Raw genomic sequence first — 27601 nt, forward strand, 5'->3', positions numbered from 1 at the left:
CTACACAGCCTGATCAGATATCCGTGAGATGTTGTCAAAATTGTTTACTTGAGTGGACAGGGATTTACGACTATCTGTGCTAGTTCTTCCTCTAACCCTCTTCTTGTGCGTCTCATCTCTCCCGAAGCAATGACAGATAAACGCAGCTTTAAACTCCTCCCGAAACTTGCCTGTGAGTAAGAAAAAGTCCAGATACACTTTAAAAAAGCATGAAACATATACAGGAGTAAATATTAAACTTAAGCAAAAAAAAAATAAAGCCAAATCAATTATAAAAAGTATTGTTTAACAGAAAAAATTCATCACAAACAACTGCATATTTTTATTGCAATGCATTAAAAATTATTTCATGCATTTTACACTGAAGATCTGATTTCCTGTTTGTGAATGAGAGTACGTGTGAAAGAAAGGTGACATATGGGGAGATGGGATCCTATGGATTTTGAGGATTAATTGCTGCCTTTAAAATACTTTTGATTTCAAATACATTGAGATGCATTAATGGTGTATTTTTACATTAGTTATTGGTTTAAACTTTAAAACACAATGGACAAAGTATTACAGTGGGGATTAAATGGATTATTTCCTCTTCAAACTGTGCACTTTACTGAGAATTCTTTGAAATGGTCAGGTAATGATGTTATCAGAGATGTGCTCCTGCTGTTTACAAAGAGAATATTGCAATGCTATTAAAGAATGAATTTGGGTTATTGGGTTGGGTTTTTTTCTGGAGGGCTTTAAAGCTTTGGGATTTTGTGTGCTAGAAATGAAAGGTGTCTCGGTGTGATGTCTCGGTGTGACCAGCAGATGGTGGAAACGATATTTAAGCCACTTACCACTAAGGAAATTGTAGATGATTGGGTTGGCAGCACTGTTGGCGTAAATAAGCCAGTGTGAGAAGGTGAACCAAGCATAGACAGTCTCCCTATTACCGGTGTTCTTAAAAGCACCAAATACTCTGAAGATAGACAGAAAAAGGGAAAAAATCATAAAAAGTTTCCAACATTTTAAATAAATATATATATGAAGAGATTGGTTCCAAAATGTTCCATATGTTCCAAATATTTTTTTATTATGTTAACATGTTTTTATTGTGTTAGTTAGCAGCATTTTTTGAGTTATTATGGCTCAAATCCAAACCAACCAACTGCAGTTCGATTGGTAGTAATTGCACGATAAAAAAACAGGAATTTTTAATTTATTTTAAAACTGAGTTATCTCATTTTGGGATCAAACTCTTCATATATACTATATACAGTATATATATTATGAGTGAAGTCAATCTAGTGGATGGGGTTTTCAAAAGCACCTTACGACAAGACATGCACATGTTCATTTCTGTGATTTCACGTGTCACTTCATCTTGTTACTGAATTGTATTTACTGCAATGTTCTTACACCATTCTTTGTTAATGTAGTTAGTTATAAATGGTTCTGGATTTTATACATTCTGTAAGGTGCAAAAAAATATCACACATTCATAAAGCTTATACAGCTTTCATATAATATTTTAGATTGCTTTTAGATTTGTAATTTGTTTGCCTTTGTGGCCATGGATTAGCGTAAATGCAAACTAACAGTATGTTTAAATTGCATTTTCATTTAGGGTTTTCGGCAGACACTTTTATCCAAAGAAGGTGCTTTCAACATACAGTATGTCGTATCGAACCCATAACCTTTGAGATGTAAATGCAATAATCTACCGCTAAAATCCAATAACACTAAAGAAGATAAAATTCACCATCAGAATACCAAACCTTGGTCTTATGCATGAAGGTGGAGATACTGTATGTCCACATACTAACACAGAATCTCAGCCTATATAGCTTTTCAGATATCTAACCAATTGGATATACGACTTTTATCTAGCAGTTGACAAAATGGATGAAAAAAATCACTTAGACTTACACTAAAAGGGGGACTCAAGCGGACCAGAATGTCAAAAAGACTCAGGGAAGACACTCAGAATAACCCATCATCATGGCTGTGAGTTTTGCACGGCCAAGCACCGCTCACATTTCCTCCGAAAATTCTTCATAAATCAATCATTTGTATTTCAACATGACTAATGTAGTATAGATTCTGTTTTAACAAAACTCTACAGGCTGTATTTAATTGATACAATCTCAAAAGTCTATTCCTTGCATAAAGGAGGGATTTGCCTCTCATTTCTTACCCATTGATTAGACTATCCGAAAACACACTTTTTATATGTATTACATTATAGATACTTTTAAATTTTCATATTATATTCCACATACATTGATAACATATCAAACAACATAAAAGCATTGCATTTTACCCCATTTTGAATGAAAAGAAGGATGAACATTATGAAATTTATCAAGAAAATCCCTGGGTCAACATTTTGTTTCTCACTATGTGTTCATGAAATTACCTGTGCAAGTTGTAAGTTGTTTATCTAGAGAGAAAGAGAAGTCTATGTGTTATACTCTATTAATTACTACATTAAGTCATGGTTTATGTACCTTTTCATGATGTTAAGAACACTGATGGGCAGATAACAGAGGGCAAAGACGAAGAGAACCACCATCAGCATGCGAGCGGTCTTCCGTCTGGCTTTAACCTGTTTGATCTCAGCTGTCACGGTACTGGTTCGGTCTTTAACCGATTCTCCAGAACCTGAGGCCTGTGTGGAAAACTGCAATGACTTCCATTGCCTCTGAAGAACCGACGATGCACCAGGAATCTGCTCAGAAATGAAACAGCGAATACACAAAACTTTATAACTTTTCAAGGTATTATTACATTTTATTAACAACCTAGTAAGCTAGAAAGAATGTGAAATGTTTGAATGGTTAAATGTAAAGAATACTTACATACCTGTTGACACCAGAGTTTATGACATATCTGAATGTATGCCAGGACCATCAAACATAATGGAGCAAAATATGTGACGATAAAGAAGCAGGTATGGTAGACTTTAGGGTAGATTTCATCTGCAAGAAGCAATGATATAGCATTGATGTTTAATTAGAATCAGCTACACAATATTACACTATGCAGATAACAGAAAGTGGAATAAAGATGAATGTGATCCTATCTTTAGGGAATGCAGCAGGTTAGTCGACAGTGCACCAACTCCCCTTTTTTTATAAGCACTTTATGAGATTTTGAATAAAGCAGGTTTAGGCCTTTTTAAATGGATTCCCTTTTAATTTTTATAACTTTTGTATTAATCCTAATATCATGCTCTTGGAATTTAATATTTATTCAAATTACTGCACATCTCTTGTTTAATAAATTGTGAAAAGCTACCAAGTGTTTTTGTAAAGTATGATGGAGAGGTGGATTTTTACTTTTATATACTTTATGAATATTCTCATATTTTACCATCTCTGTTGTATTCTTCAAAATGTCTTATCTTTTTAAGTGAATATGAAATGTACTTTATCTGATGGATGACTGAGTGTCGGACCTAGGAGTGCAGTAACTGTATTTTTCCTTTAGTTCTGAAGGTCTTTGTGCATAGGAAATGTACAAGGTGGGTAAAATTAGTACTTATGTAAAAATAATGATATAAAAATCAACCATTTTCCTGCGTACCAGGCATATTATTTGTTCGTGTATGCCTTTGCTATTTTATTTATTTACAGTATGTATTAAATAAAATAAAATAAATATTTAAATATTAAATAGATTTATTGATTCATTTTACAAGCATAACAGTTTGCATAAGCATATTGTTATTTGTAGGCTATTGTTAGCTAACACATACAGTGTATTCTTTATTATACAGTAGATCAGTGGATGTAACATAAATTTGTCAGTCATTACCTTGGGAATGCAAGAGTAAACAGATGACAAAAGATGTAAATAGCGGTCACTTTATGAAGGATGATCAGATATTTTTGTACCTGATCTGTCTTTAAACTCGCTCTAAAAGTGTGCTTGGTCGACAAAAGAAAAACTGGTAGCCAAGCAACAGACAAGTGACCAATCCTGAGTGGTGACATCACAATATGCATTTGACAGGCATTAGACAACCGTGCGATGAATTCCGAGTTGAGAACAGTTTGTAATTGTGCTACAGTATGCCGAACCATGCTCAAGTGAAAATATAACAGTAACCATTTCCTAATGATAGTTCACCCAAAAATAGAATAATTTACTCACCATTTTGTCCTTTCTTCCACAGAACACAAAAGAAGATGTTTTGAAAAATATTGTCAACGGGACTCCATTCATTTGCATTTGTTTTGTGTCCAAGCGAATGGGGGCCAGTGCTGTTCGGTTACCAACTTTCTTGCTTGCCGCTATCTAAAGCATTACCGATTTAGTTATATTAAAGAATGCTTTAGGACTATCAATATGAAATTATACAAAACAACAATGTGGTCCAAATGAACACGGGGTCAAATTAGTATGGTGGTGTAATTTCTCATTTCATAATAATCTATGAATGACAACACAAATGAACAAATGATCATTTAATGGAGGTTAACTTGCTGTGAAAGGTCTCTTCATTGTCATTGAGATGCTTGTAAGACACTTCAGAGAGACCGATTATCTCTGTAAACAATCTCACTGAACTTTAAAATAAACAATTTGAATGTAAATTAATTTCCTCTATACCAGCATATGAAGCAACAGTTTAGTGCACATGGCACTCATTTTATCAATCCGAATCTTTGAAATTTCATTTCCCAGTTCATCAAACACCGTACTGAGAGAGACAAATTGCTTCAAAAGCATCTCGTGCTGTTTGGAATGACAGTCCAGCTTTGCCATATTTTGCAGAAATGTATTTTAATCATAGCATTTGTGTGGCATTCATTTGGGAAAATAATATAAAGATGTAGCAAGTGTTGATAATAAAACCCATTGCTAAATCTGCTCAAAAGTATGGTGGCAGACGATGCCTTTTAGTTCTATGATTATTTCAGACTCCTGATATCATACTGTCAGCTTTAGGAAAGATTTGATCATTATATGAACAACAGTTCCCAAAAAAGTGACAGTTCATCAAAATCAAGACATTTTTAAAAGACCTTGTTTTAAAGATCAAATATGGGCAGCAAAAATTTGTTGCCCAAGAGTAGAGATGTTGATCCTATATTGTGTTCTCTTTGATCTCATATGGCATAGGCTCCTTTCTTCCTTCCTTTTATGGTTCTTTGTTACAGCGTATTAAGATCTCATGGTGCCCCTGGGGGGCAACAGCCCCAGAGGTGCCCCATCCACCCACCTACCAACAATTGATCAAGCAGGAATCCAGTTATTTTATAAGATTTTATAAGAATGAATCCTTCTCAGCAATTTACAGCATACTATTTTACAAGAATAAAACATTAACACGACACTTTGGTAGAACAGAACACAAAAAACAACTCTTTTATAAAGTATTTAATTAACTATGTCTGTAGTGTAAGGGACAGTTCACCCAAAAATTTTCTCATTTACTCACCCACAAGTTCTTCCAAATCTGTATAAATTGCTTTGTTCTGATGAACAGAGAATTTTTTTACCATAACAATAGTCAAAAGTGCCCCAGAACTGTTTGCTTTTCTAAATTCTTTTCAACAGATCAAGAAAATGTATTACAAAGCAATTTTTCCTACTATGGTATTGCTGGTTAAGTTGGTGCCCCTAAAGTCTTGTGCCCCTGGGCATTCATCAGTTCATTGCCCATATGGTCAGTATACTGTACATGTATGTGTCATGATCCTGCCTCTCCTTGTCTTGGTTTTCCAGTCTTGTGGCAGGATCATGTCAGTCCCATGTGTTTTGTGTGGAGAAAGAGCATTGTTTTGGTTTGTCACGCCATGCTCTCTCTCCGGTGTCGCGTCCTTTAGCCCCGCCCCCTTGTTTCCCTGTTAGCGGCCCATTAGTGTTAGTCTTGTCACCAGCCCTGGTCCATCTTTCCCTTAGTGTTTTATTCCCCTCACCTTTGTCCCCCTTGTGGGAAGTTTTAGTTTTCAGTCTTGTCTTGGTTCATGTTTTCCCCATCGAGGGTCTTTGTTTAAATAAAGTTTTATTATTTAGCAAACCGCTGCCTGCGCTTGGGTTCTGTCCATTCCTCATAACAGTATGCACTAAGGTATTCACAATGAATCATTGTGAAATACAATGAATCACAAGGCTAAGACAATCTCAGAATTATTTTTGAACAATGCCTTACATCCAGCCAGTAGTGTAATGGATAATTAGCATGAATGAGTAGCCGACATAATGATTTAGCACCTGACTCCCATGCCGGTCCAATTGCCAATTTCATCTTGCTCAGAGCAGCTTGGGATAGGGTTGTAATTTGAAAAAAAGTGATTTCACGTTATTTTATCATCCAGCAAATTGTCTGTACCAAGAGAGATTACTGTTTGACCCCATAATCGTCTCATGGGCTCTCACCTCCTCTAGATAAACACCAGCGTTATTGTGGGATAACTGACTCATTGGGGGCCATTGTAAAGACTCATCAGGGGGGACAGCCCACGATTCTCATCAGGGTGCCGCTAAAGACCTTCTGTCTTTGAAGTCCTTTCAGCTGTCAAGATGTCGTTTTGCTCAGCAGTGCAACAATAAATGCAGACAGATTTTATATTTTCATTGGAATATGCAGCAAAGCATAATAAATGTTTGATTCCGCAAAATAGCTTTGTCCTCTTACTTCAGTTCAACATGGTGTGACAACAGGGTGCTGTTCTCTAGTGGCAATTTATAGAACATGAAGAGGTTAAATTGCATAAAAAACTAGTCCCAGCTGACACAAATTATTTATGAAGTAAGACTAATCCACAACTAGACACCAGAGATTTATTAAATTGTATTAAATTGGTTACTTAATTTACATTTATGAACATGTCATACTTTAATACACTCACACATTTGATTTCATACATTCTAAGGACTTTCCACGGACATAAAAGCATTTATATTGTACGGAGTGTACATCCTTTAACACTCACCCTACTACTAAACCTGACCTTAATTGAAACCTTGTGTTTAATTTTGTGTTTAAAGAATGCAGGTAGAGTTTTCTCTACCAAAAAACTTCTTAAATAAATAGTGACTCAAGAAATAACTATGTGCTGTATTTTTTAAAAACCTTCACAGTTCTTTTTGTGCTGCAGTATATTCCAAGGCTTACTTTTTGAGGACAAGCTTTGTGTGAAAAACTGTGCGATATATACCGTACATGCAATAGATGTTTTTGACAGAGAAATGTCACTTTTTCAGGAAATAATGCTTGTAGTTGAAATAATAAACTTTGACGTTTGTAACAAATGTGATGAGCAAATATTTTGCGTGAAACTACCCCAATAAATGTTATTGATACTCCAATAATAGTTGATATTGCATGCTTTGTTGTTTTGTATTTGACGACTGGGCTTGATTTAAGAGAAGACTTTTGAAGCTATACAAAAAATAACTATACACCCTTTTTTCCACTGCAGTAGATCGGCTCTCCAACCTTTCTTTCTATCTGTGCTCACACAGCAATAATAAATAGCCTTTACAGAGCAGAACATACGGTAACCCCACTGTGCCTTACTGCAAGCTGGTGCAGTTGCAAAGAAATCTCTTACCTCCCCACTGTTCATCACACGCAGTGAATAGGCTGGTTTTGTTGGTGAGCTCTGGGAGCAGACTGCTGCATTCCATAACTACAGCTTGAGGAATCATGATGACACAGGAAACCAGCCAGATCAAGATGATACTCTTGCGGGCTCTTTTGGCAGTGCTCTTGAACTTCAGTGGATGGCAGATAGCGTACCAGCGATCCTGGGCAATGCAGCTTAGTGTCAGGACCGATACAGACACAGAGATTGTCTGGAAAGGGAAAGACAGGGAATTGAGATCCAGAGGTTTGAGCATTGAGCAGACATTATCCTCAGACCATGAACTGTATGCTAAACAATAAACAAATACATTTTCATAAAAATGATTTGATAAAAATTTGCTGTTTGATTTTTATAATGGTTATGTGGTGAAAATGGACTTCTGTTTAACATTCAAACTGAGTGCATTTATTTCTACAGGAGAACGTACTCGGGTACTAACGTAACCTTGGTTCCCTGAGATACGGGAACGAGAACTGCGTAGCAGGGCGCTATGGGGAAAACTCCCTTTTCTCCGATGACTGAAGCTTTTCAATAGCGCAGTGAAAACTGCACAGCCATCGGTGTGAGAAAAGTAAAACTCTAAACCAATGGCAGCGAAGCTGAACGGACCAATCGCAATGTCACCTACCAAAAGGGGCGGGGCTTATGGCTATATAAGCAGACAAATCGGCATAGGTTCCTCAGGTTACTTCGACTGAAGCGACGGCCATATGCAGCTTGTAGCACGGCCAGGAACGCAGTACTCGTTCCTGTATCTAAGGGGAACCGAGGTTACGTTGGTAACCGAGTACGTTCCCTATCGATACTTCACTCATACTACATACTACGCTATGGGGAACCAGTATAATCACGCCGTGCTACAAAGTGGGACGAAAAACACCAGTTTGTCCCTGAGCCTTGGCTCTGGGACAGGGTATGGAACAGGAAATCCCTGCTGAATGCAGAAAAGACCGAGCTAATAGGTGGCCTAGTACGGTTGATCGTCCCAACAGTGTGTTAGGTGCTGGTGCGGTTTTGAGAAGTGAGGTCCAGCAGCCTAATTTTAAGAGGAAAGGATCCGGGCCTGGAGGGCTGGAATGTCCAGACTGTAGAATCTGGTAAATGTGGATGGTGAAGCCCAGCAGGCTGCTACACAGATATCCTTTATGGAGACACCGCTAGACCAGGCCCAGGAAGAGGCAATACCTCTAGTGGAATGGGCTCTAATTCCTGTGGGACATTGCAGAACCACAGAAGAATATGCCAGCGCGATAGCCTCAACTATCTATTTAGACAGTCTATGCTTCGAGACCGGGGAACCTCTGGTGCAGTCCCCGAAGCACACAAAAAGCTGTTCCGACTGCCTGTAGGGGCAGAACGATCAATGTACATCTTTAACGCTCTGACTGGGCAGAGCAGGTTCAGCTCCGGGTCCAGCTCGGAGGAGGGGAGCAAAGAGAGCATAACTACCTGTGCTCTAAAGAGAGTAGAGAGCACCTTAGTTACGTAACCATGGTTTGAGGACAACCTTGAAGTCGTTAGGCCCAAATTCAAGACAGGAAGGGCTCACGGAGAGCTCCTGTAGGTCGCCCACACGGTTCACCGATGCTAGAGCTAGAAGCAGAGAGGTTTTAAGCGTTAAGGAACGGAGGTCCACAGATTGCAGAGGCTCGAAGGAAGAGGTCCCGTCTCAGGGGAATAGGCCACGGAGCTGTTACAAGCAGCTAAGACAGTTCTGCGACCCAATGCTGGTTCTGCCACAGAGGGGCTACGAACAACACCTTGTGCGCCTGTTCTCTGATCCTCCTGATTGTCTGCTGAATGAGAGTGATCGGGGGAAAGCATAGAGGATTTGTGGGCCAAGGTGTCCCTGCCCTTCGAAAAATAAGTTGGGCAATAAGTATTGTCTTCTGAGGCAAAAAGGTTGACATCTGGCTTGCCGAAGATTTCCCAGATTTGCTGAACCGACCTGGGGTGGAGCGTCCATTCGTCTGAAGGAACATTGCTCCGAGATAACATAACTGCTCCTTGGTTCAGTCTGCCTGGAACATGGGTCGCCCTGAGTGAGCGCAGATTGGACTGGGCCCATTCCAAGAGGCGTAATACCAGGGAAAAAAGGCGTCTTGAGGAGAGACCTCCCTCGTGATTTATGTAGGATACCACCGTCATGCTGTCCGATCGGACTAAGATGTGGCGGTGCCGTAGTACCGGCAGAAAGTTGTGAAGAGCCAGCCATACTGCCTGCATTTTTAGGCAGTTGATGTGCAGGCTTCTTTTCTGATTCGACCAGTGGCCGAAGGCCGGCTCGCCATCGCACAGAGCCCCCCAACCTGTGTTGGGTGTGTCTGTCGTGACCACTTTCCATCTGTATGTGGTGCCCAGGGGCACACCCTGCTCCAGCCAAAGGGGATCCTTCCATGGGGCTTGGTCGGGTATGCAGGCTTGGTCCACCAAAACGCGTAGGCGTCCGAGATGCCAAGCGTGTGGAGGAACTCTCGGTTTCAGCCGGTATTGAAGGGGGCGTTTCCGGAGGATGCCCAACTTCAGCACTTGAGATGCGGAAGCCATGAGTCCCAGCATTCTCTGAAACGCCTTGAGGGAGGCTGCGAGCTGCCGAATAGCCAGAGCACGGTCTGGCGTGATTCTGGCCATCATGCGGGTCGAATCGGAAACTGCCCCCAGGAACGATATGTGTTGGCTGGGGGACAGTGCGCTCTTGGCAGGGTTCATCCTGAGCCCCAGGTATTCCAGATGGCTAAGGAGGAGGGATCTGTGGGACCTTGGCTCGTCCTCCGACTGTGCTTGAACAAGCAAATCGTTGAGGTAGTTCAGAATGCGGATTTCCCGTCTGCTTGAGAGGGGATAGAGCCGCATCCATGCACTTCGTGAAAGTTCGGGGAGCCAGTGAGAGTCCGAATGGGAGGACCATGTGTAGATATGCAACCCCCTCATAGGTGAATCTCAACAATCGTCTGTGACGGGGGGCTATCTGGATGTTGAAGTACGCGTCTTTCGGATTCAGGGAGAAGAACCAGTCCTCTGCGTGTATTTGCTAGAAGATCTGTTTCAGTGTAATTATTCTGAAACGCCATCTCATAAGGGCATGGTTCAGATGTCTGAGATCGAGGATGGGGCGGAGGCCGCCATCCTTCTTGATCACCCCGCGGAATCACGGGGGTCGACGAACAAACTGGAGTGAATATCCTTGAGATATTATTTCCAGGACCCAATCCGAAACACTGGGGATGGCCCGCCAGGCCTTGGCCCTTGTGTTAAGAGGTTGGGTGCAATGAGGAGGTACATCACCTTTTGGGGGCTTGACTCCCGAGGACAGTGGAAGAGGAATCTTGCTCTTTTTTCTGTCTTATACATTTTTTTCCTATAACAGCAATAGGTTGTGCGGGCGTTAGAACAGACCCTGCACTCACAACATGAAACAAAAAAACCCTTTTTGCCAGCACCCGGAACTGGACGGGGTGACTGGGCGGACACAAGAGCCTTTTTTCAAGGAGGTCCAGCTGTAGCGGACCTGTTCTCTTTCTCTTCCTCACATTGGTCTCATGAAGGAGCCTGAGGCGCAGGGTCCAGCATGATCTTAGGCCGGGGTCCCTGTAGTTGCGGGTGTGGGAAGCTTCTCCCAGAGAGGGAGCGTTGGCGTGTCTCAGCTCCCGTAGCTTTCTGAGCAGCAGGGGTTTTCACCGGCTGCTGAGTCGGAGCTGGCTTGGGGTGAGCTGACACAGGTCTGGATCCGGGTCTTTTGGGCAGGAAATGCTTCATAGCCTGAGAAGATTTTTGCGCTGCCGTGAAGCGTTCTGCAAACCCTCCACCGCCGGTCTGAAGAGGCATGTAGTAGAAATTGGAGCGAGGAAGGGGACCTTGTCGGCTTCTTCGATCTCCGTGAGCATCAGCCACAGATGGCGCTCGAGCACTATGAGACTTGCCATGGGCCTGGGCCGTGGCCTTGGTGGTGCGTAGCGCAAGATCTGTTGCACTGCGTAGCTCTCTGAAGAGTGTGGGGTCAGGACTGAACTCGTCCATTCCTTGAAGGAGTTTGGCCTGGTACATCTGAAGCACTGCCATTGAGTGTAGTGCTGAAGCCGATTGGCCGAAGGACGAGAATTCGTGTCCAGCGAGGGCCTTAGCGGTTCTGCACGGCTTAGAGGGATGAGATGCCTTCACCGTCCATCCGATGGGCATGGGCAGACACAGATGTGCGGCCACTGACTCCTCTAGGGGGGGCTACTTCTCGTAGCCTTTTTCCTCAGTGCCGTCAATTGAGGTGAGAGCGGAGGAAGAAGAAGGTCATAGACGGGCCGTCTACGCCGAACGAGATCATGCCACTAGCGGCCACCAGTGGGTGCTGATCAGGCTGGAAGAAACGAACCAGCAAAATTTTTCTCTGTGGAGAAGGCAAGGCACTTCCCCGAGCGCTTAGTTCCACTACCCCGCCGCTTCATCCGCACAGAGGCCTGTGGGGGCTGAAGCGGGAGAGAGCGAGGGGCGGATTCGCTCTCTGAAAAAGAAAGCTATCCGCGAGCGTAGAGAGGAGAGACTGAGTGCGTCTTCAGCGTGGGAAGGTCCCAAGGAGGACCCCACATGAGTGACACGGACGGCGTGGCCTATTTGACCTCTCGCTGGATTACAGCACAACGCTATTGTGTCAATGCAAAATGGTCTAATCTAATCATAATAATAATTTTGGGGTTAAGCATACATTTGGGGCAAAACTACGAAGAATTTGTCAATACTTTGTGAAAGTAAGTTCTATAAATATAGGCCTAGACTGTGCATGTGTATAAAAGTACTAAACACTCTCCAATACAGCCAAACGTGGAAACGTCACTTCATATTCACTCATTTATTAGTCTTTTGATTTTGTGAAATAAAAGGTGTTGCAGGATTTTAATAATAATATTACTATAATTAAGTGGCCACTAATTATAGAATTATAGCAGTGTCCAGAGGCAGGGTGTACCCAAACAGATATGGGTTGTTTGGAGAGGTATATGATAAAAGGTTTGGAATACACTGCTGTAGCTCAACAGAAAGAACATGAGTAATGACCTTTAAATCATTGTTTTTAAGATTTGCAAGTGCAAGGTAGATTTTTTGCACTTTTGGGCCTTTTTCTTTTAAACAGTTCAGTGGGTCTTTGAGCTTTCAGAGCTTTTGTCATGATTCATTTTTATTTCAGTTTAGAATTAAATTGACAAAAATCCAACATAGAATCTGAGTATATGGATATATTTTATAAATACACAAGACACAGAAAAGAACATGTATGTGCTCTACTGTATAGATATGTAGAGATGTGCAAGGAAAAACGTGCACAGAAACTGAAACATGATGTACAGGCAATTTAATAAATACAATCGAATCGACATATTGTAGTTGTACAGTATTTCACTGCGGTCCTATTAGATTAGATTGCCAAATTATAGTAGTGCACTATAGAGAGATTTGTAAGGCAGTTTAATTTGTTCATGAGATGCATGGCCTAGAAAAAATGATCTGTTATGATGGTCTAAAGAGCCAGAGAGCAAGGATTCAAAGAGATAGTGTTCTTGGTAGGCTATATGGGGACCAAAATTGATTTTGGATACCTGCTTTCTTACTCTAGAGGTGTACACGTTATGAAGCTAGGCAGAGGAGGACCAATAATCTTTGCAGGAGTCCAGACTCTCCTTAACATTCTTTTTATGTCTGATATGGTAGCCAACCTAACCCGACAGTAATTGAAGTGCACAGGACAGATTCAAATAGGGCTGACTAGGAGTCCATCAGCCACTCCTGTAATTGTGCTCATACCCACTGATGCGTGCGAGCGCTCTCAAGTGGCCAAGACTGCAAGTGGGGGTATTTGAGCACAGCCAGAGAAGAGCCAGAGCCCAAGCCGCCATCATGTGCATCTTCTACAGAGGCACCATCGAGAGCATTCTGACTAGCTGCATCACTACGTGTTATGGAGCCTGCAACGCATCCTGCCACAAGACCCTCCAACACATAGTGAGAGCAGCTGAGAAGACCATCTGTGTCTCTCTCCCCTCCCTGCCCTATCCCTGCTTGTAAAGTTGCATTATATATATATATATATATATATATATATATATATATATATATATTTAACCAGTATTTATCATTTCAACCGGACGATCCGACGGTCGCTGCTCGCATTGCGGCATGCCTGAGTGACATCTCACTTTGGATGAAGGATCATCACCTGCAGCTAAACCTTGCAAAAACGGAACTGCTTGTGATCGCAGCCAACCCAAAGATTCACCACAACCTTGCCATTCAACTAGGCTCATCGACGATTTCACCGTCCAGCACAGCCAGAAACCTGGGAGTGGTAATCGATGATCAGCTTAACTTCACAAGTCATGTTGCCAGCACCGCCCGGTCCTGTAGATTTATCCTCTACAACATTAGGAAAATTAGACCTTTCCTATCGGAGCACTCTACGCAAGTCCTAGTCCAGGCTCTTGTCCTGTCCAAACTGGATTATTGCAATGCGCTTCTGGCTGGACTTCCTGCTTCCACAATCAAACCAGATGATCCAGAATGCGGCGGCAAGAGTGGTCTTCAATGAACCGAAGAGAGCGCATGTAACTCCGCTCTTCATCAGGTTACACTGGCTCCCTGTTGCCGCCCGCATAAAGTTCAAAGCTATGCTCCTGGCCTACAAGACCAACACCGGATCTCTACCATCGTAAATGCAGATCTATGTTCCTGCCAGATCACTGCGGTCTGCAAAGGAACAACGACTAGTGTTACCATCCCAAAAAGGAAAAAAGTCACTCTCCCGTACCTTCTCTGGATCTGTTCCACATTGGTGGAATAATCTACCAGCTGCTACAAGATCAACAGACTCGGTTGCCATCTTCAAAAAACGCCTAATTTTTTTATTTAAAAAAAATCCTTACTAAGCTCACTATTCTTAGCTTTTTATACTGTGCTAGGCTTTAATGGACTAGTTTGATGCACTTATGTATTTTGTGGCCTATGTTGTTATAATTGCTTCCAATGTTTCCTCATCTGTAAGTCGCTTTGGATAAAAGCGTCTGCTAAATGACTAAATGTAAAATGTAAATGTTATCAATTTATCTGTATGCACCAAGGGTCTGAGAGTAAAGCATTTTCAACCCTAAGTATGCATGTTCTGTGCATGTGGCAAAATTGACAAAGCAGACATTGACTTTGTTTACTTTGACATAAGCACAATGTTTATTATTAGGAATGTTTATTATTGTTTCTTATAAGGAAAGTATCAAGATGTATAAAGCTTTTATCTAGATAACCTGGCCTTCAAAAGAAAGAGCATTTACTTTAGCCCTTTCTGAGAACTCTTTTGGCCTTTTCTCAAATACATATATTCAATCTTTAAATTTGCTCCTTGTATGAAATATTTTATAAAAAAAAACTTGCATACATCCTCCATTGTGTTGCAAACAACCCTCAATAGGCACGATTGTGACTGAATAGAGGCGATTTTATCCAGACATATATCAGCACTCTATGTCGCTGGCTCGCAGATTCTCCTTCAATCTTCATAACTTCACAACTCCCATTAATATTCAAGCTGTCCCACTCAGGAAGATAACCGTGCCTTTTCAGGCATGGAGAAGTGACAGCCCTTGTAGATTTCAAAATGTAGATGGAATAACAGCTTAAAAAGTATAGTCTGCTAGGTTATTCCTAGAGAGAGCCTGTGTGGCACAACTTTCACTTAAAAATGACACAAGGGTGGCATGTTATTGTTCACATCTCCAGGAGATCCAATAGCTCCAGAGTTGTCATCACTGTAAGACGCAAAAAAGACAGTTGACATATTTTGCATTTTACACACGTATTAAAATGCTATAGCCATCTAGTTAGTCTGTCGTTGCAGTAGCTACTAAAATGAATACAATTCAAGTAATCCATGCAATTTCTTTACTATTTGAATAAGTGGGTTCATAATGGTTGTTACAGAGAAATTAATAATGAATTGAGATTAAAAGAAACTTAAAGCAGATAAAACCTGAAGGAGGAAATTCAAGATCAAGGCTGACTTTAATATTCCCTGATGTTCTCACAAATATCTAATGGTGTCATGCAGGATGTCTTCAGAAGAAAAAATCCTCCCAAGTACATATCAGACATTTCAAAAAACCTTTCAACCAATTTGAGATGTTGACGCGGTTTACATGGGGTAAGTGATGCAAAAGTGCAAACAGCCTCTAGCAGCAAAAGCTTGTGGTGGGTATTCTGATGTGTCCGTTATCTGCAGATGTGCAAGATCAAAGGTGTTGTAATACGCAGTGTATTAATTCTGAAAACATTTCAAACTTCATGCGGATGATTTACTACATAAACAAACTGGAAGTTTGCAGTGCCAAACAACTGAATAAGAGTACAGTAAATATAGTACATTTTCAATTTACTTACCTGTAAGTAAGGTAAGATCTTACATAGGGTCTTTCCAAAGAACCAGGTTTCTGTAATGTCCACCACAAGACTTGCAGGAAGACATGTGATTGTCACCAGGATGTCAGCAAAGGACAAGTTCACAATGAAGTAGTTGGTCACTGTGCGCATGTGATGATTTTTCCAAACTGCAAAACAAACTGAAAAGAAGGATGCCTTGAACAACGGCCCATCAGTAACTACAGCTGAAACTATATTGATGCCACTGCATTATATCTCATGAACAGTACTTCAAAAGACACTAGTAGACTATGATGGGATGTGAGAGAACGAACTAATCTACATATCATCAAAGACTGCAGCTAGCTTTGCAGTATCAATTTAAATGTTGTTTTACCAGATGAAGAGCAATTGTTATTGAAACACTATGGGCCAGATTCACCAAACTTAATTTCTGCAGGTGATTTGCTAACAAGGCGCAAATAAAAAAGACACAGGTGCAATATCTCGACCAATAAGCAACATGACCAACTGAGAGCAGGGCAAATTAGTGCAGGCTTTTTTGGGGCGTTAAAGGGATGGTACACCCAAAAAGGAAAATTATGTCATTATTTACTTATTATTTAGATTGTTCATATAGGGTAAAACCCAGTCCCACTTTGCCGTGTACCAAATGTTGCATATTGAGAAGCCAGGTGAACACCAGTTTCCAACGACCTCATACAGACGCAACAATTGTTTTAAGCATGACTTTTATATAATGTTCTTCGAGAGAAGTAGTGACATCAGTTAATCAAACTGTAGATCGGGTGGCGATCCCTCCAATGTCAACTTGAAGAATAAGTTACTAAAAAAACATTGTAAACTGTGTGGCTTTAAAAAACAGTGTTCATAGGTTGTGGTTAGCATATAAAAACTAGATTAACTAGAAAATTATTTTCAAAACTACTACACAATAATGAAATTTACTTTTTCAAACAGGAATGCAGCGAGTTCTTGACAATGTCTTACATTCAAGTTACCAATAAAAAGTTAATTTAAAAGGGTGATTCGCCAGAAATATGTGTTTTTCTTTGTCTTTGGTGTGTTGCCCATGCATGTATTAGACACGTAAAATAGCAAAAATTGAAGTGTCAGAACAAAAGATGTATTTTATCTAGAAATGAATGCTCAACCAGACCTGCCTGAAATGCCTCGTGTAACCACACCCCGGCAAACAATACCGCTTCATGGTATGATTTGACTAAGGCCGCCCAAATGTAAACGAAAGTAAGGTGGGCTGTCTTGTAAATCTCATTGTACCGGTCCAGAGAGGAGGAGCAAAGAGGAGATACAAACAGCACGAAATGTGGAAAATTTAACGTTTTTAAACCTTAAATCGTGTATACACATTGTATTACATCTAAAGCAAACAATAATATTCGTTTTAGCCGTGTCAAATGACCCCTTTAACATCACTGCATCTAAAGAAGAAGCACAATTAAGCATCTTACCAAAAGACTGTCCAAAACGTCCCTTTCTCCTGGCATTTTTCTTAGCAAGGTCTTTCACAATATCCATCTAACGCGCACTGGCTTTCATTGCTGAGAATGGCAATTTCAGAAAGTCTCTCTGGGTCATTGCATTTTTCAGACAAGTTTTAACGTTCATTCGTTTTGATTAAGAAAATGACATCTCGCCACTTGCCATGGTGACAGGAAAGCTTTAGAGCATAGCCACATCTGTCACGCTAAGACACCATTTTGGAGATATTTAATCGTACCCATTTAGCAAAAAATACAAGACAAGCCGTTGCATTGTATATGTGTGACATCAATCGTTGATTGTTTCCTTTTTTATTCGATAGTACTCTGTCATTTGAGAACCAGCTTGCCAACACTTGTAAAATTGTGTTTTTTCCATCTTAAAAATATATTTAAACTACGTCAAATGCTGTCACCATCAGATAAGGAGATGGTAATTCATGCATTTATCACACACCGGACGCGGATGCGCCGTGCAGCGTAGCGCTATTGTTTGTAAAAATAAACATTCTATGAGTTTACACACATTGGTGCCACCATTCGCTTCCGTATCCGATGTGTGTCCCCCTTTTGCTGTGACGATCCGCTCCGAGACTTGAAGGGGTTGAGGATCTAAAAGCAGCTTTATTGAGAATAAAAGGCAGTAGGTCAGGGCAGGCAGCAAACAATCGTAAACGAGGTCACAGGCGATGGTCAGACAGGTAGCAGAGGTTCACAAAACAATAAGTGAGTCCGAAAAACAAAACACAAGTAATCCAATAGAGAAATGCTCAGATATGCAGTTGTAAAAATAAGATTTCGCACTGAATGACAGAATGGACCAGGTATTAAGCTTGTCAATCAACGTCACACTGTGTTGAATGTTCTGCCACGTTGGGGGGCAGGCTGCTATTGTGTTCAATGGAGTGTCTTGTTCACTTTTGATTTCTCCATATATCAATCAAAACAAGTAACGGTACCTATCAAAACAATAATAACAGCAGAATATGAGCCTCCCAAGATGGCGGAGCATCCGGCAGAACTGCAACATAAAGCGCAGGGCAGGCTGGCACTTTGGGGGGCAGGCTGCTATTGCATTCAATTAAGTGTTTTGTTCACTTTTGATTTCTCCATATATCAATCAAGACAATAATAAAAGTGGAGTTTGAGCTTCCCAAGATGGCGGAGCAGCCTGACGTCAGCTTCACATTCAAATTTTAATTCCTATACATTTGATTAATTAGTAGTAAGAACACTGTTAAACACTTATAACAGCTGTAGTGTTCTACATATTATACACTTAAATTAAAACGTGAAGCCAGTGTATAAAGTTAACAAAGATAAAGTTATTAAATTACATTGTGGTTAAAGGATTAAAGTTAATCTAGTATTCTTTAGCATTGCTGGTGCAATACCATGAACCCTGCCCCCACATCAAACAGAATCAAACCGAACCATGACTCTAAAACCCTGATCCGAACTGAACCGTGGAATTGGAGTATCGTTAAACCTCTAGTTACTAGTGTAATGATAATCTAAGAGACCACAATTATACAAGAGTACATAACGGTAATCTGTGCCTGTTAATGCATGCCCAACTAAGGCAGTTATTACAGGAGTGTGCACGAGGTTGTGCGCACATTGCACTTCTGCAAATAAAGGACAAATGTTCAAAACGCCATCTAACTAACAACTAGGTTAATAGATTTCTAGGGCGTGGCTTGATTGCTTTATGATGTGACTATGGTATAGTTTGGTTGCCTGCTGTAAGCAGCCATTTTTCTGAGTGTTTTGCCACTCAAGGGAACATATTTTGACGTGTTCACATGGGAAAGTGACGTCACGTCCATACCCTCTATAGGACTCATCTAGTATGTGTTGTATGACTATACTGTAGGTTGACGTTGATTTATCCAGGGGAACAACTTATACCCCCTTGTGAGGTATGTTTTTACAGAGCCTGCCAGCCTCTTCCACTGTGGTAACACAGTTTTCTATGAAATCCTCTCTCTGAGCTATAAAAATATTCTGACGGACAAAATCTTCCAAGAAAAATATATTTACGTAGGTATTGCCTGTCCTATTTGGTTTTGTTGGGTAGTGGTCATCCTATTCCAAACCTGTATAAATGTCTTTGTACTGCTAAACAAAGGAAGATATTTGGTAGAATAACAGTAACCAAACATATCTCATCCACCCTTGACTCCCATAGTATTTATTTTCCCTACTATTTTTGGGTGAACTATAACTTTAAATAAAGCCACAAAAACCATTACAATGACGAGCACAAACCTTAGTAAATCATTTTGCGCGACTTTAAATACTCTACTCCCATACGTTTTGTGTCTGAAGAGGAAACGCCAACAAATGTATATGCACTGTAAGGTCAGTCGCCAAAACACCTGTGTCCACGCCTTTTCAGTGATAATTTTCACTGCTTGTCTTTAGTAAATACTGCCAGGGGCGTCACTAGGCCCTTTTTAGGGGGGCTTCAGCCTAACATATTATTGTGCATCTCGGCATTACATTGTGCAGCCATGCCCAGAAATGGTTAAATACACACATCATTGTCTGAAAGCAACAAATGGCACAGAGAGAGAACATCATGTGGAGTTATTTTGTTTTGTAATATTAAATTTTTTTTTGTATTAAGTAATAATGAATCATTAGTGTATCATGATACATTAGAGTAAGAGTAGAGTAAAGGAATTTGTGTTTTATTTTAAGTAATTGATTTATAGAAGTGGCAAATTGATAATTCATGTTGTTATTTTTAATAAATAGAAATAAATATAGAACAGATTAAACATATTTCCAAAAGACAATTACATTAATACATGTTTTGTCTATATTCTTATACATACACTTCTCGAATACAATGAAATAGTGGATAGCAATAAGGTTAGTAGTATACAAACCTACCCTAATAGTCAAATAATATTTTTTTAATCATACCCTTATTGGGGGCTGAGCCCCCCTAAAATGAAAATCCTAGAATCGCCCCTGAATACTGCCATTAGTTTTTTTACGTTTGTGCTTCCGCAAGCTGTTAGTTAATCTGGCCCTAAATGCACATTCTCGTAAGTGGTTTAGTTAAATAGCATCCGTGCTGCAAATTAGTGTAAATATTGTTTAAATATAAGTCTGAGTGGTTCATGAATAAGGCACGAATTAGCCATGGATTACCAATCAACTCACCAATATGCAGTTGCGATCATTTGATTAATGTTGATTCTATTTAGCATATTTATCGAAGAACTTAAAGAAATCAATAACTAAGAGGTCAATTAAGGCTTTGGTTCTTGAACCTAGCGAGGAGCTTAAGCAACCAGCAAAATGCACGCTGGCAACAAAAGACTGCTTCAAAGGTAAGGCAGCATTGTTATACTTATGCTTTCTAAGATTCCTTCTTCAGGAAAAAATCTTTTGGCAGCTTTGTCACAATTATACATTTGGCAATCATATCCAAATGTACTTGCAGTGCATTCAAAGAATAAATGTACTCCCTGGGAGACAAACACACAACCTTTGCACTGCTATTGCAATGTTGCTTCAATAAGTCACAGAAGTAAACGCCATATGCATAATTTGCGGAGAAGGAAAACTTAGACTGCTTAACCACAAATGAGAAAAATCCACCTTAGTGTAGGAGTGTGGTTGTGTATTATTAAAATTTATTCAATAACTATAACATCAGATACAAATTGTTTAGCCTGACAAAATGTATGTGCAAGTATAAAAAGCTAATAGAAAACAGGATTTCATTTCAGTCATGCCGCAGGATTTTGCATTAGCCAGCAGGCTGATAGGTCAGGTTTCAAATCAGAGAAATTGACAGAGAGCTATTATTTAGTTACAGGTGTGATAATATATTCATATGTCAATTAAATTCACCAAGATATAAGGAGTGAATGTTGATGATATTTACACTTACATTTATTCATTTGGCAGATATTTCTATTCAAAGACACTTACAAGAAGGAAACCATATAAACATTTTGTCAACACGTTACATAAGTACCGATATATTAAATGTTTTACACTGGCTATGATTAGCGATGTACAGGGACGTGCACAGGGGGGTTACATGGGTTCAGCACTGCACGTGACCGGCACCTGAGCTGAGCCAGCATGAGCGGCCCTAGAATAGGGTGGCCATTTCCATAACACCAAAAAGGAGGACACTTTGCGGCATTTAGTGAGCTAAGAATAAATGCATCTGGTGTACTCACAAATACAATACAATTTTGTCTATCATATCTATGGTATCATGATACAGTGATTCCGAAATAGCCTACTCTATTCGTAACCAGACAATTTGATCTACGACATATCTTGATGTAGACCTTTGTGTAACAGAAGCAAAAAAGTTGTGTGTTCACAGTATTTATTCAAGACACTCCTGTATGACTGGTGATGCTTGACTGCATGATAGACTTTACAAAGCTCTGCAGCGGAGATTTTGTCATCCTGAGGTTACCTCTCGAAAATAAGACCTAAGGGAAGACGTACCAGCAGCTCATCGGTTACCTTTATGTTTTTCAGTGCTGGCATGTCGGCTTTCCCTTTACTACTAACGTCCACTTCACAGCGACATAGTGTACAAAATCCATGGAAATCATCTCTACTGTTTACGTTTTTAACCAATGATCTATCAGATATTTATTTGACACCTCTTTCAGCCAATCATTTGTTTGACCGGAGATCTTACGGCGTCAGCCGCTATGCTGCTGCGTCCCAATAAAGGTTTTACAGCGCGTTTTTAAAGGCCGATTCAGCGCAACTCCGAAAAGGAGGACAAATGAGTGTCCGGCTTGAGGTTGCGCCGGACGCTGGACAGGGGGCTTAAAATCCGGACTGTCCGGCCAAAAGCCGGACGTATGGCCACCCTACCCTAGAAGGAGATTGTCGCGGTTATCGGGTGATACGACTCAACGCCACACGTCTGGATTTCGGCCGGACAGTCCGGATTTTAAGCCCCCGCGTCCGTGGCAGCCTCAAACCGGACACTCATTTGTCCTTCTTTTGTGCTGAATCGGCCTAAACAAAACCCGCTTTAGAATATTTATTGGGACGCAGCAGTATTGCGTCTGATGCCGTAAGATCTCCAGTCAAACAAATGATTGGCTGAAAGAGGTGTCAAATAAATATCTGATATATCATTGGTTAAAAACGTAAACAAGCCTGCACGACGTGGAAGTGGAGTCCACGTGCTGGCTTCGTCACATCATAACGGTAACTTGCTGAAACCCCATTTAATCTGGAATGGACAAAAGAGCACAACTTTATATAAAAAGGCTGTAGAGACACTTTTCATGGATGTCGCTGTGAAGTGGACGTTTGTAGTCAAGGGACATGCGTCATGCCAGCACAGAAAAACAAAAGTAACCGACGAGCTGCAGGTACATCTTCCCTTAAGCTTAGGTCAAATATTCATTGCCAGACAATTTTTGAAAAAACAGAGTAGGCGATATGATGTACAAAATTGAATTGTAGTTGCGAGTACACCAGAGTCCTATGCAATTATTCTTGCCTCACTTAATACTGCAAAGTGTCCTCCTTTTTGGTGTTATGGAAATGACCACTATTACGTTGTCAGAAAAGGTAAGTTTGTGATGTACAACAAACGAACGATAATCATCATCAAGTTTTGTGAAATGAATTAAAATCTTTATAAATCCAGGCTAAGTTTGCCATGTTTAGCCTAAATAATAAGACAGATAGCTTGCGGACAAGCAGCCTGCTACTATTTTTTTGGTAGGTAGGCATTAGTTAAAACTAAGCTACATGTCTGCTGATAGTTAGTTTCTCACATTTCGTTTTAGCAAGAAGAATGAATGATGGAAGCATTGCATCACATTAATTATTTTATTCTAAATGGTTAAATGCCTAAATCCTATCACTATTTTGGATAATGTTTGAAGCCAAGATGCCCATGAAAGGGAGGCGGATTCAGGAGAGATGTATCAGGGAGTTATGTTTTTCTGTGTTATTATTAGTACAAGTTAAGGTGATTGAGAGCTGTATTTCAGTGTTTTATTTCTTTATATATATATATTAATAAAGACCCTGTTATTCTCAGTCCTTCATATAGCCTGTGAGGTTTTTTTTGGGGGTGGGGGTTGCCCTTTTTTCAGGTCAGAGCAACTGCCCCTCAAAATTCCTGTGCACGTCCCTGGCGATGTAACCATAACATTTTCTTGGATAAAACCAAACATTTAGGACATACTTTGCTGAAAACCAAAAATTATAATGACATCAATCCTGATATGATCCTTAAGAGATAAAAATGTCTTTCCCAACCCCCTTTTCACATACGATATTGTTTCTGTTCAAATATATAAAATGTTTGACTGAACAGCATCACAGCCACTGCACAAGGACAGGAGGTCGCTTTTTATTAAAGCAATTATAAGCAATTTTTTCTAAGAATGTGGGTTTTTACAGAAAGACAAATACAATCTGAATGTGCAATCACAGAACATGAGCCTCATTAACTGTCATGAACCTGGCTTTGTCTATATTTCATCATTAGCCAGCATTCATATTACATCTACAGTAGGCCTAATTCAACCGGGACCTGTATGCATATACTGTATATGAAAAAGTGAAGTCACTTGTGGCCAAGTATGGTGTTCCATACTCTGAATTTGTGCTCTGCATTTAACCCATTCAAGTGCACACCATCATTGAGTAACACACACACACACACACACACACACACACACACACCGTGAGCACACACCCAGAGCAGTGAGCACAGGGAGCAGTGCTTTGTTCAAGGGTCTCACCTCAGCCGTTATATTGAAGGTGGAGGAGAGCGCTGATCATTTACTCCTCCCACCTACAATGGGGCTCAAACAAGCAACATTTGGGTTACAAGTCCGAGTTTCTAGCCATGAGGCCACGGCTGCCGCTGATGTGTGTACTGAAAATGTACATTTCTGTATTTACAAATATTTAATTCTTTGTTATAATCTCCAAAAGACATTGGTTACATATTCTTTTGAAATACAAATATACATATGTAATTGCAGACCAGTTTCTCGCATTCAAAGCCTTTCAGGGAATTGAATATTATGTCCTACACACCAACCTACACACTAAGAAATACAGTTTTGTTTTGTTTGTCCTCTTTCATTATCAATGGCTTATACCGTGACTCAGACATTGATGATTGCTGTGCACACAGGCATGTGCTAAAAAACTATTGCCATCTAACATATAAAATGTAGCAATTTGATCGTTCTTGGGAATTCTCACTTTGTTTCTTTTGTAAAAAGTTATATGGGAGATATTTTCACACGTTTTTGTCACCACAATTGGAAGACCCTTGACTGAGCTTCAACCCGAAAATGAATGAAGACACAACTGATAAATCAGTCCAGAGGGAACAGAACAAGATGTGGCAATGTAATGACCTGTGGGAGTAGATCTAAAGCCCCAGACAATAAAAGTTTTGGCACATGTCCGGATTTGGCTGCCAACCTCCCTTATAGCTAAAATAACATGGTCACTGATGGTCCCAATGGTCACTGAATGAAAGACAGCGGGTGTTATGGACAACAATGCAATATAATTATGAGAATGTTTCACTCTAGTTGGGCTTGTCACCCTCCTGCCCTCTTTCCCTTGAGTAAAGGGGATTTGGCACATAAAGATGCTTTGATTTAGCAGCTGAGCAGAGGCATCCTCACATTGTCTCTATCACATGACCATATTGTGTTAGCATATTCCATTATGTGCGGAGGAAAGGCACTCACACTTTCCAAAGCTCTGCAATAGCTCTGTGAGAAAACTCTTTACTACACGCTGATTGCATATTTACATGATGATACAGTGAGTGTGGTATAACCCTTTCAGGTTTATATAAAAATAAATGAACGTGATAATTTATGAATCAAACACATCATTCAAGACCTGAGATTCTGAGGCTAATGTTTGATCTAGATCCCCAAAAGCCCCTGGGATTCATTAAGAAGATCTGCAGCATGAGTCCAGTATTTACAGTTCCTCTGAGTTGTATCATGTGAGTCCCTGGTGCAAAAAATCCAATACTGTTCAAAATGCTAGTTGTATTGCTTGGGGGTCAAAAAGAGCATTGACCATTGTTGTCTTCAGTATGATTTATGAACTCTTTCACTACACTGAATAAAACCATCAGATACACAATTACAGCTGAATGCAATGTTCAAATGCCCACAGCACAGTATACAAACAGTGGTCATTTTCTACGAGTTCATTTTCATATGATTAGCACATTTACATTCCATGGAAAAAACTAGACAATTTTAAACGTTCTAAATGTTTTTGCACAGTTGTACGTCTGTGAATTGCATTTAGGGTTTGTGAAACGTTTCTTTTTGAGAATATCATTTTATTTTATTTTACGCATGTGAATTGTTTTTTGTGAATGTTTATACTTTGTGCACGTGAATAGCATCGAAGTGGAAAGTGCATTAAGCAATACATAATGTTGTGATTAAAGCAGCAGATTTTGAAACATTTAAGCAAACATCATAATGACTTGCTGCTACACCTTTTTAACTCTTATTTCACATGATTTATTTTCTTTTTACAGTATCACACTTCTCTCAGCCTTATGTCGCTATCCATTATTACATAATCTCCTGCACAAACCTGTCAATCAACTCCCAAAGATTATAAACTGAAAATGCCTGCTTTGCTCGGCTCAGCACTGCATGCCATTGGCGACATTCTGTAGCGTATTTGATGAATTTTACCTGACATTCTGATCTAAACACCATATAAAGGAAGAGGTTTTTTTTAACAGTTAATAACAATAGTGGCATTCATACAGCAGCAGGGGTTAACAGCATAACTAAGTAAGCCTGTGCATGGTCTTACATTCGACTTTGGTTTAACATGCGCCTCACAGTCAAACCCCTGGCTGAGCTTCTAAGCAAACAGGTTGCGATTACATATGATGTCCCTAGTGGCACAGAAATGACACACTTCTCGTTAAAGGGAATAGCAAATTAAAATAATTCCAACTGAAGTACAGTTTCAAAAGATCCATAATATTTCAGAATTACTCATCCTCTAATCCAGAATATCTAGATTATTCATGAGTTAAATTGTTGTTTCTAAAAAAGATGATCAATTTTGCATCATCTTCAGTGACGATGTAAAAATAATAGAATCACAGTAGGCTATGACTGTATGTTTGAATCTGTAAAACGAAAGTTCACAATAGGGTTACAGTGAAGAAAACAACCCAATGGAGCATGTGATTTGATTTGCCTGATGAAAAGATTCTGCCAAACACGTTTTGCAGAGCAAAAATACCTTTGTTGGCAGGCAGCACATTGTGTTATAAATTTAGCAAATGGTCAAAAACGTGCATGTGAGGGGGCTACTATAAAAATGTTCAAAAGGGTAACGAACTGCATTTTGTTTTATATTATATTTTATATCATATGCTTTAAGGTTCTTTATTAATATTTCCATAATAAAGCACAACTAATAGTTTGTAATCATGTTTGAGAAAAATCAGTTAAAACCACCTTTTTAATAGTAACCATTGCACAATTACTGAAAATCCCGAACTGAACCAAAAACACAATCCTATTCACATGAACAATGGGTTAAGCGGCAAACATATTGGAAAAACCCTTTTGTTTTTCTCTGACAGAAAAAAATACATTTCTAACTTGCCTGTGCAAACTTACCTAAGGTGTTTCCCACCAAAGAGACAAGGAATACGATAATATATCCAGCTATGAGCACCCATTCATACTGTTTAGGATGCAGGTATTCTCTCCAGATGTACTTCAGAAGTTCTTCATCTTCATCAATATGAGGATGTGAGGAGTTAAGAAGCGGAGCGGATGACAGGCAGTCAGTACAGGCGGAATTAACGGGGGTCCCGGACATCTTCTGCGTCTGAGCATCGCGCATGAATGAGGCAGAGAGAAAGGGAGAGGGGGGATGAAACTGAGAGTCAGAAAGAGCCGTGACGCAATGTCAGTCTCTCAATGTATAACCAATTACTTACCAAGACTGAGGAGCTTTTTTAAACCTGTAGACTCCATCAAGAAACGAGTGAGGATGCTTGTTTATTTTTCAAGTGAAGGTGATGTCATATCAAAGCAGAAAATGATGTCTTCT

General features: G+C 40.0%; 1 protein-coding gene across 1 annotated transcript; it reads right to left on the bottom strand.

Annotated features, from left to right (window-relative positions):
• hcrtr2 (hypocretin (orexin) receptor 2) lies at positions 1–27367 on the bottom strand (the record flags this gene model as incomplete). The annotated part of the gene is made up of 7 exons (XM_079473604.1): positions 1–170; positions 837–958; positions 2490–2710; positions 2845–2960; positions 7548–7791; positions 15990–16168; positions 27163–27367. 7 exons carry the CDS (start codon positions 27365–27367, stop codon positions 1–3), a joined length of 1257 nt encoding a protein of 418 aa, XP_079329730.1.
• Positions 27368–27601: the final 234 nt, after the last annotated feature.

This window comes from Barbatula barbatula, assembly GCF_947034865.1.
Source record: "Barbatula barbatula genome assembly, chromosome: 14".
NCBI classification, from domain to species: Eukaryota; Metazoa; Chordata; class Actinopteri; order Cypriniformes; family Nemacheilidae; genus Barbatula; species Barbatula barbatula.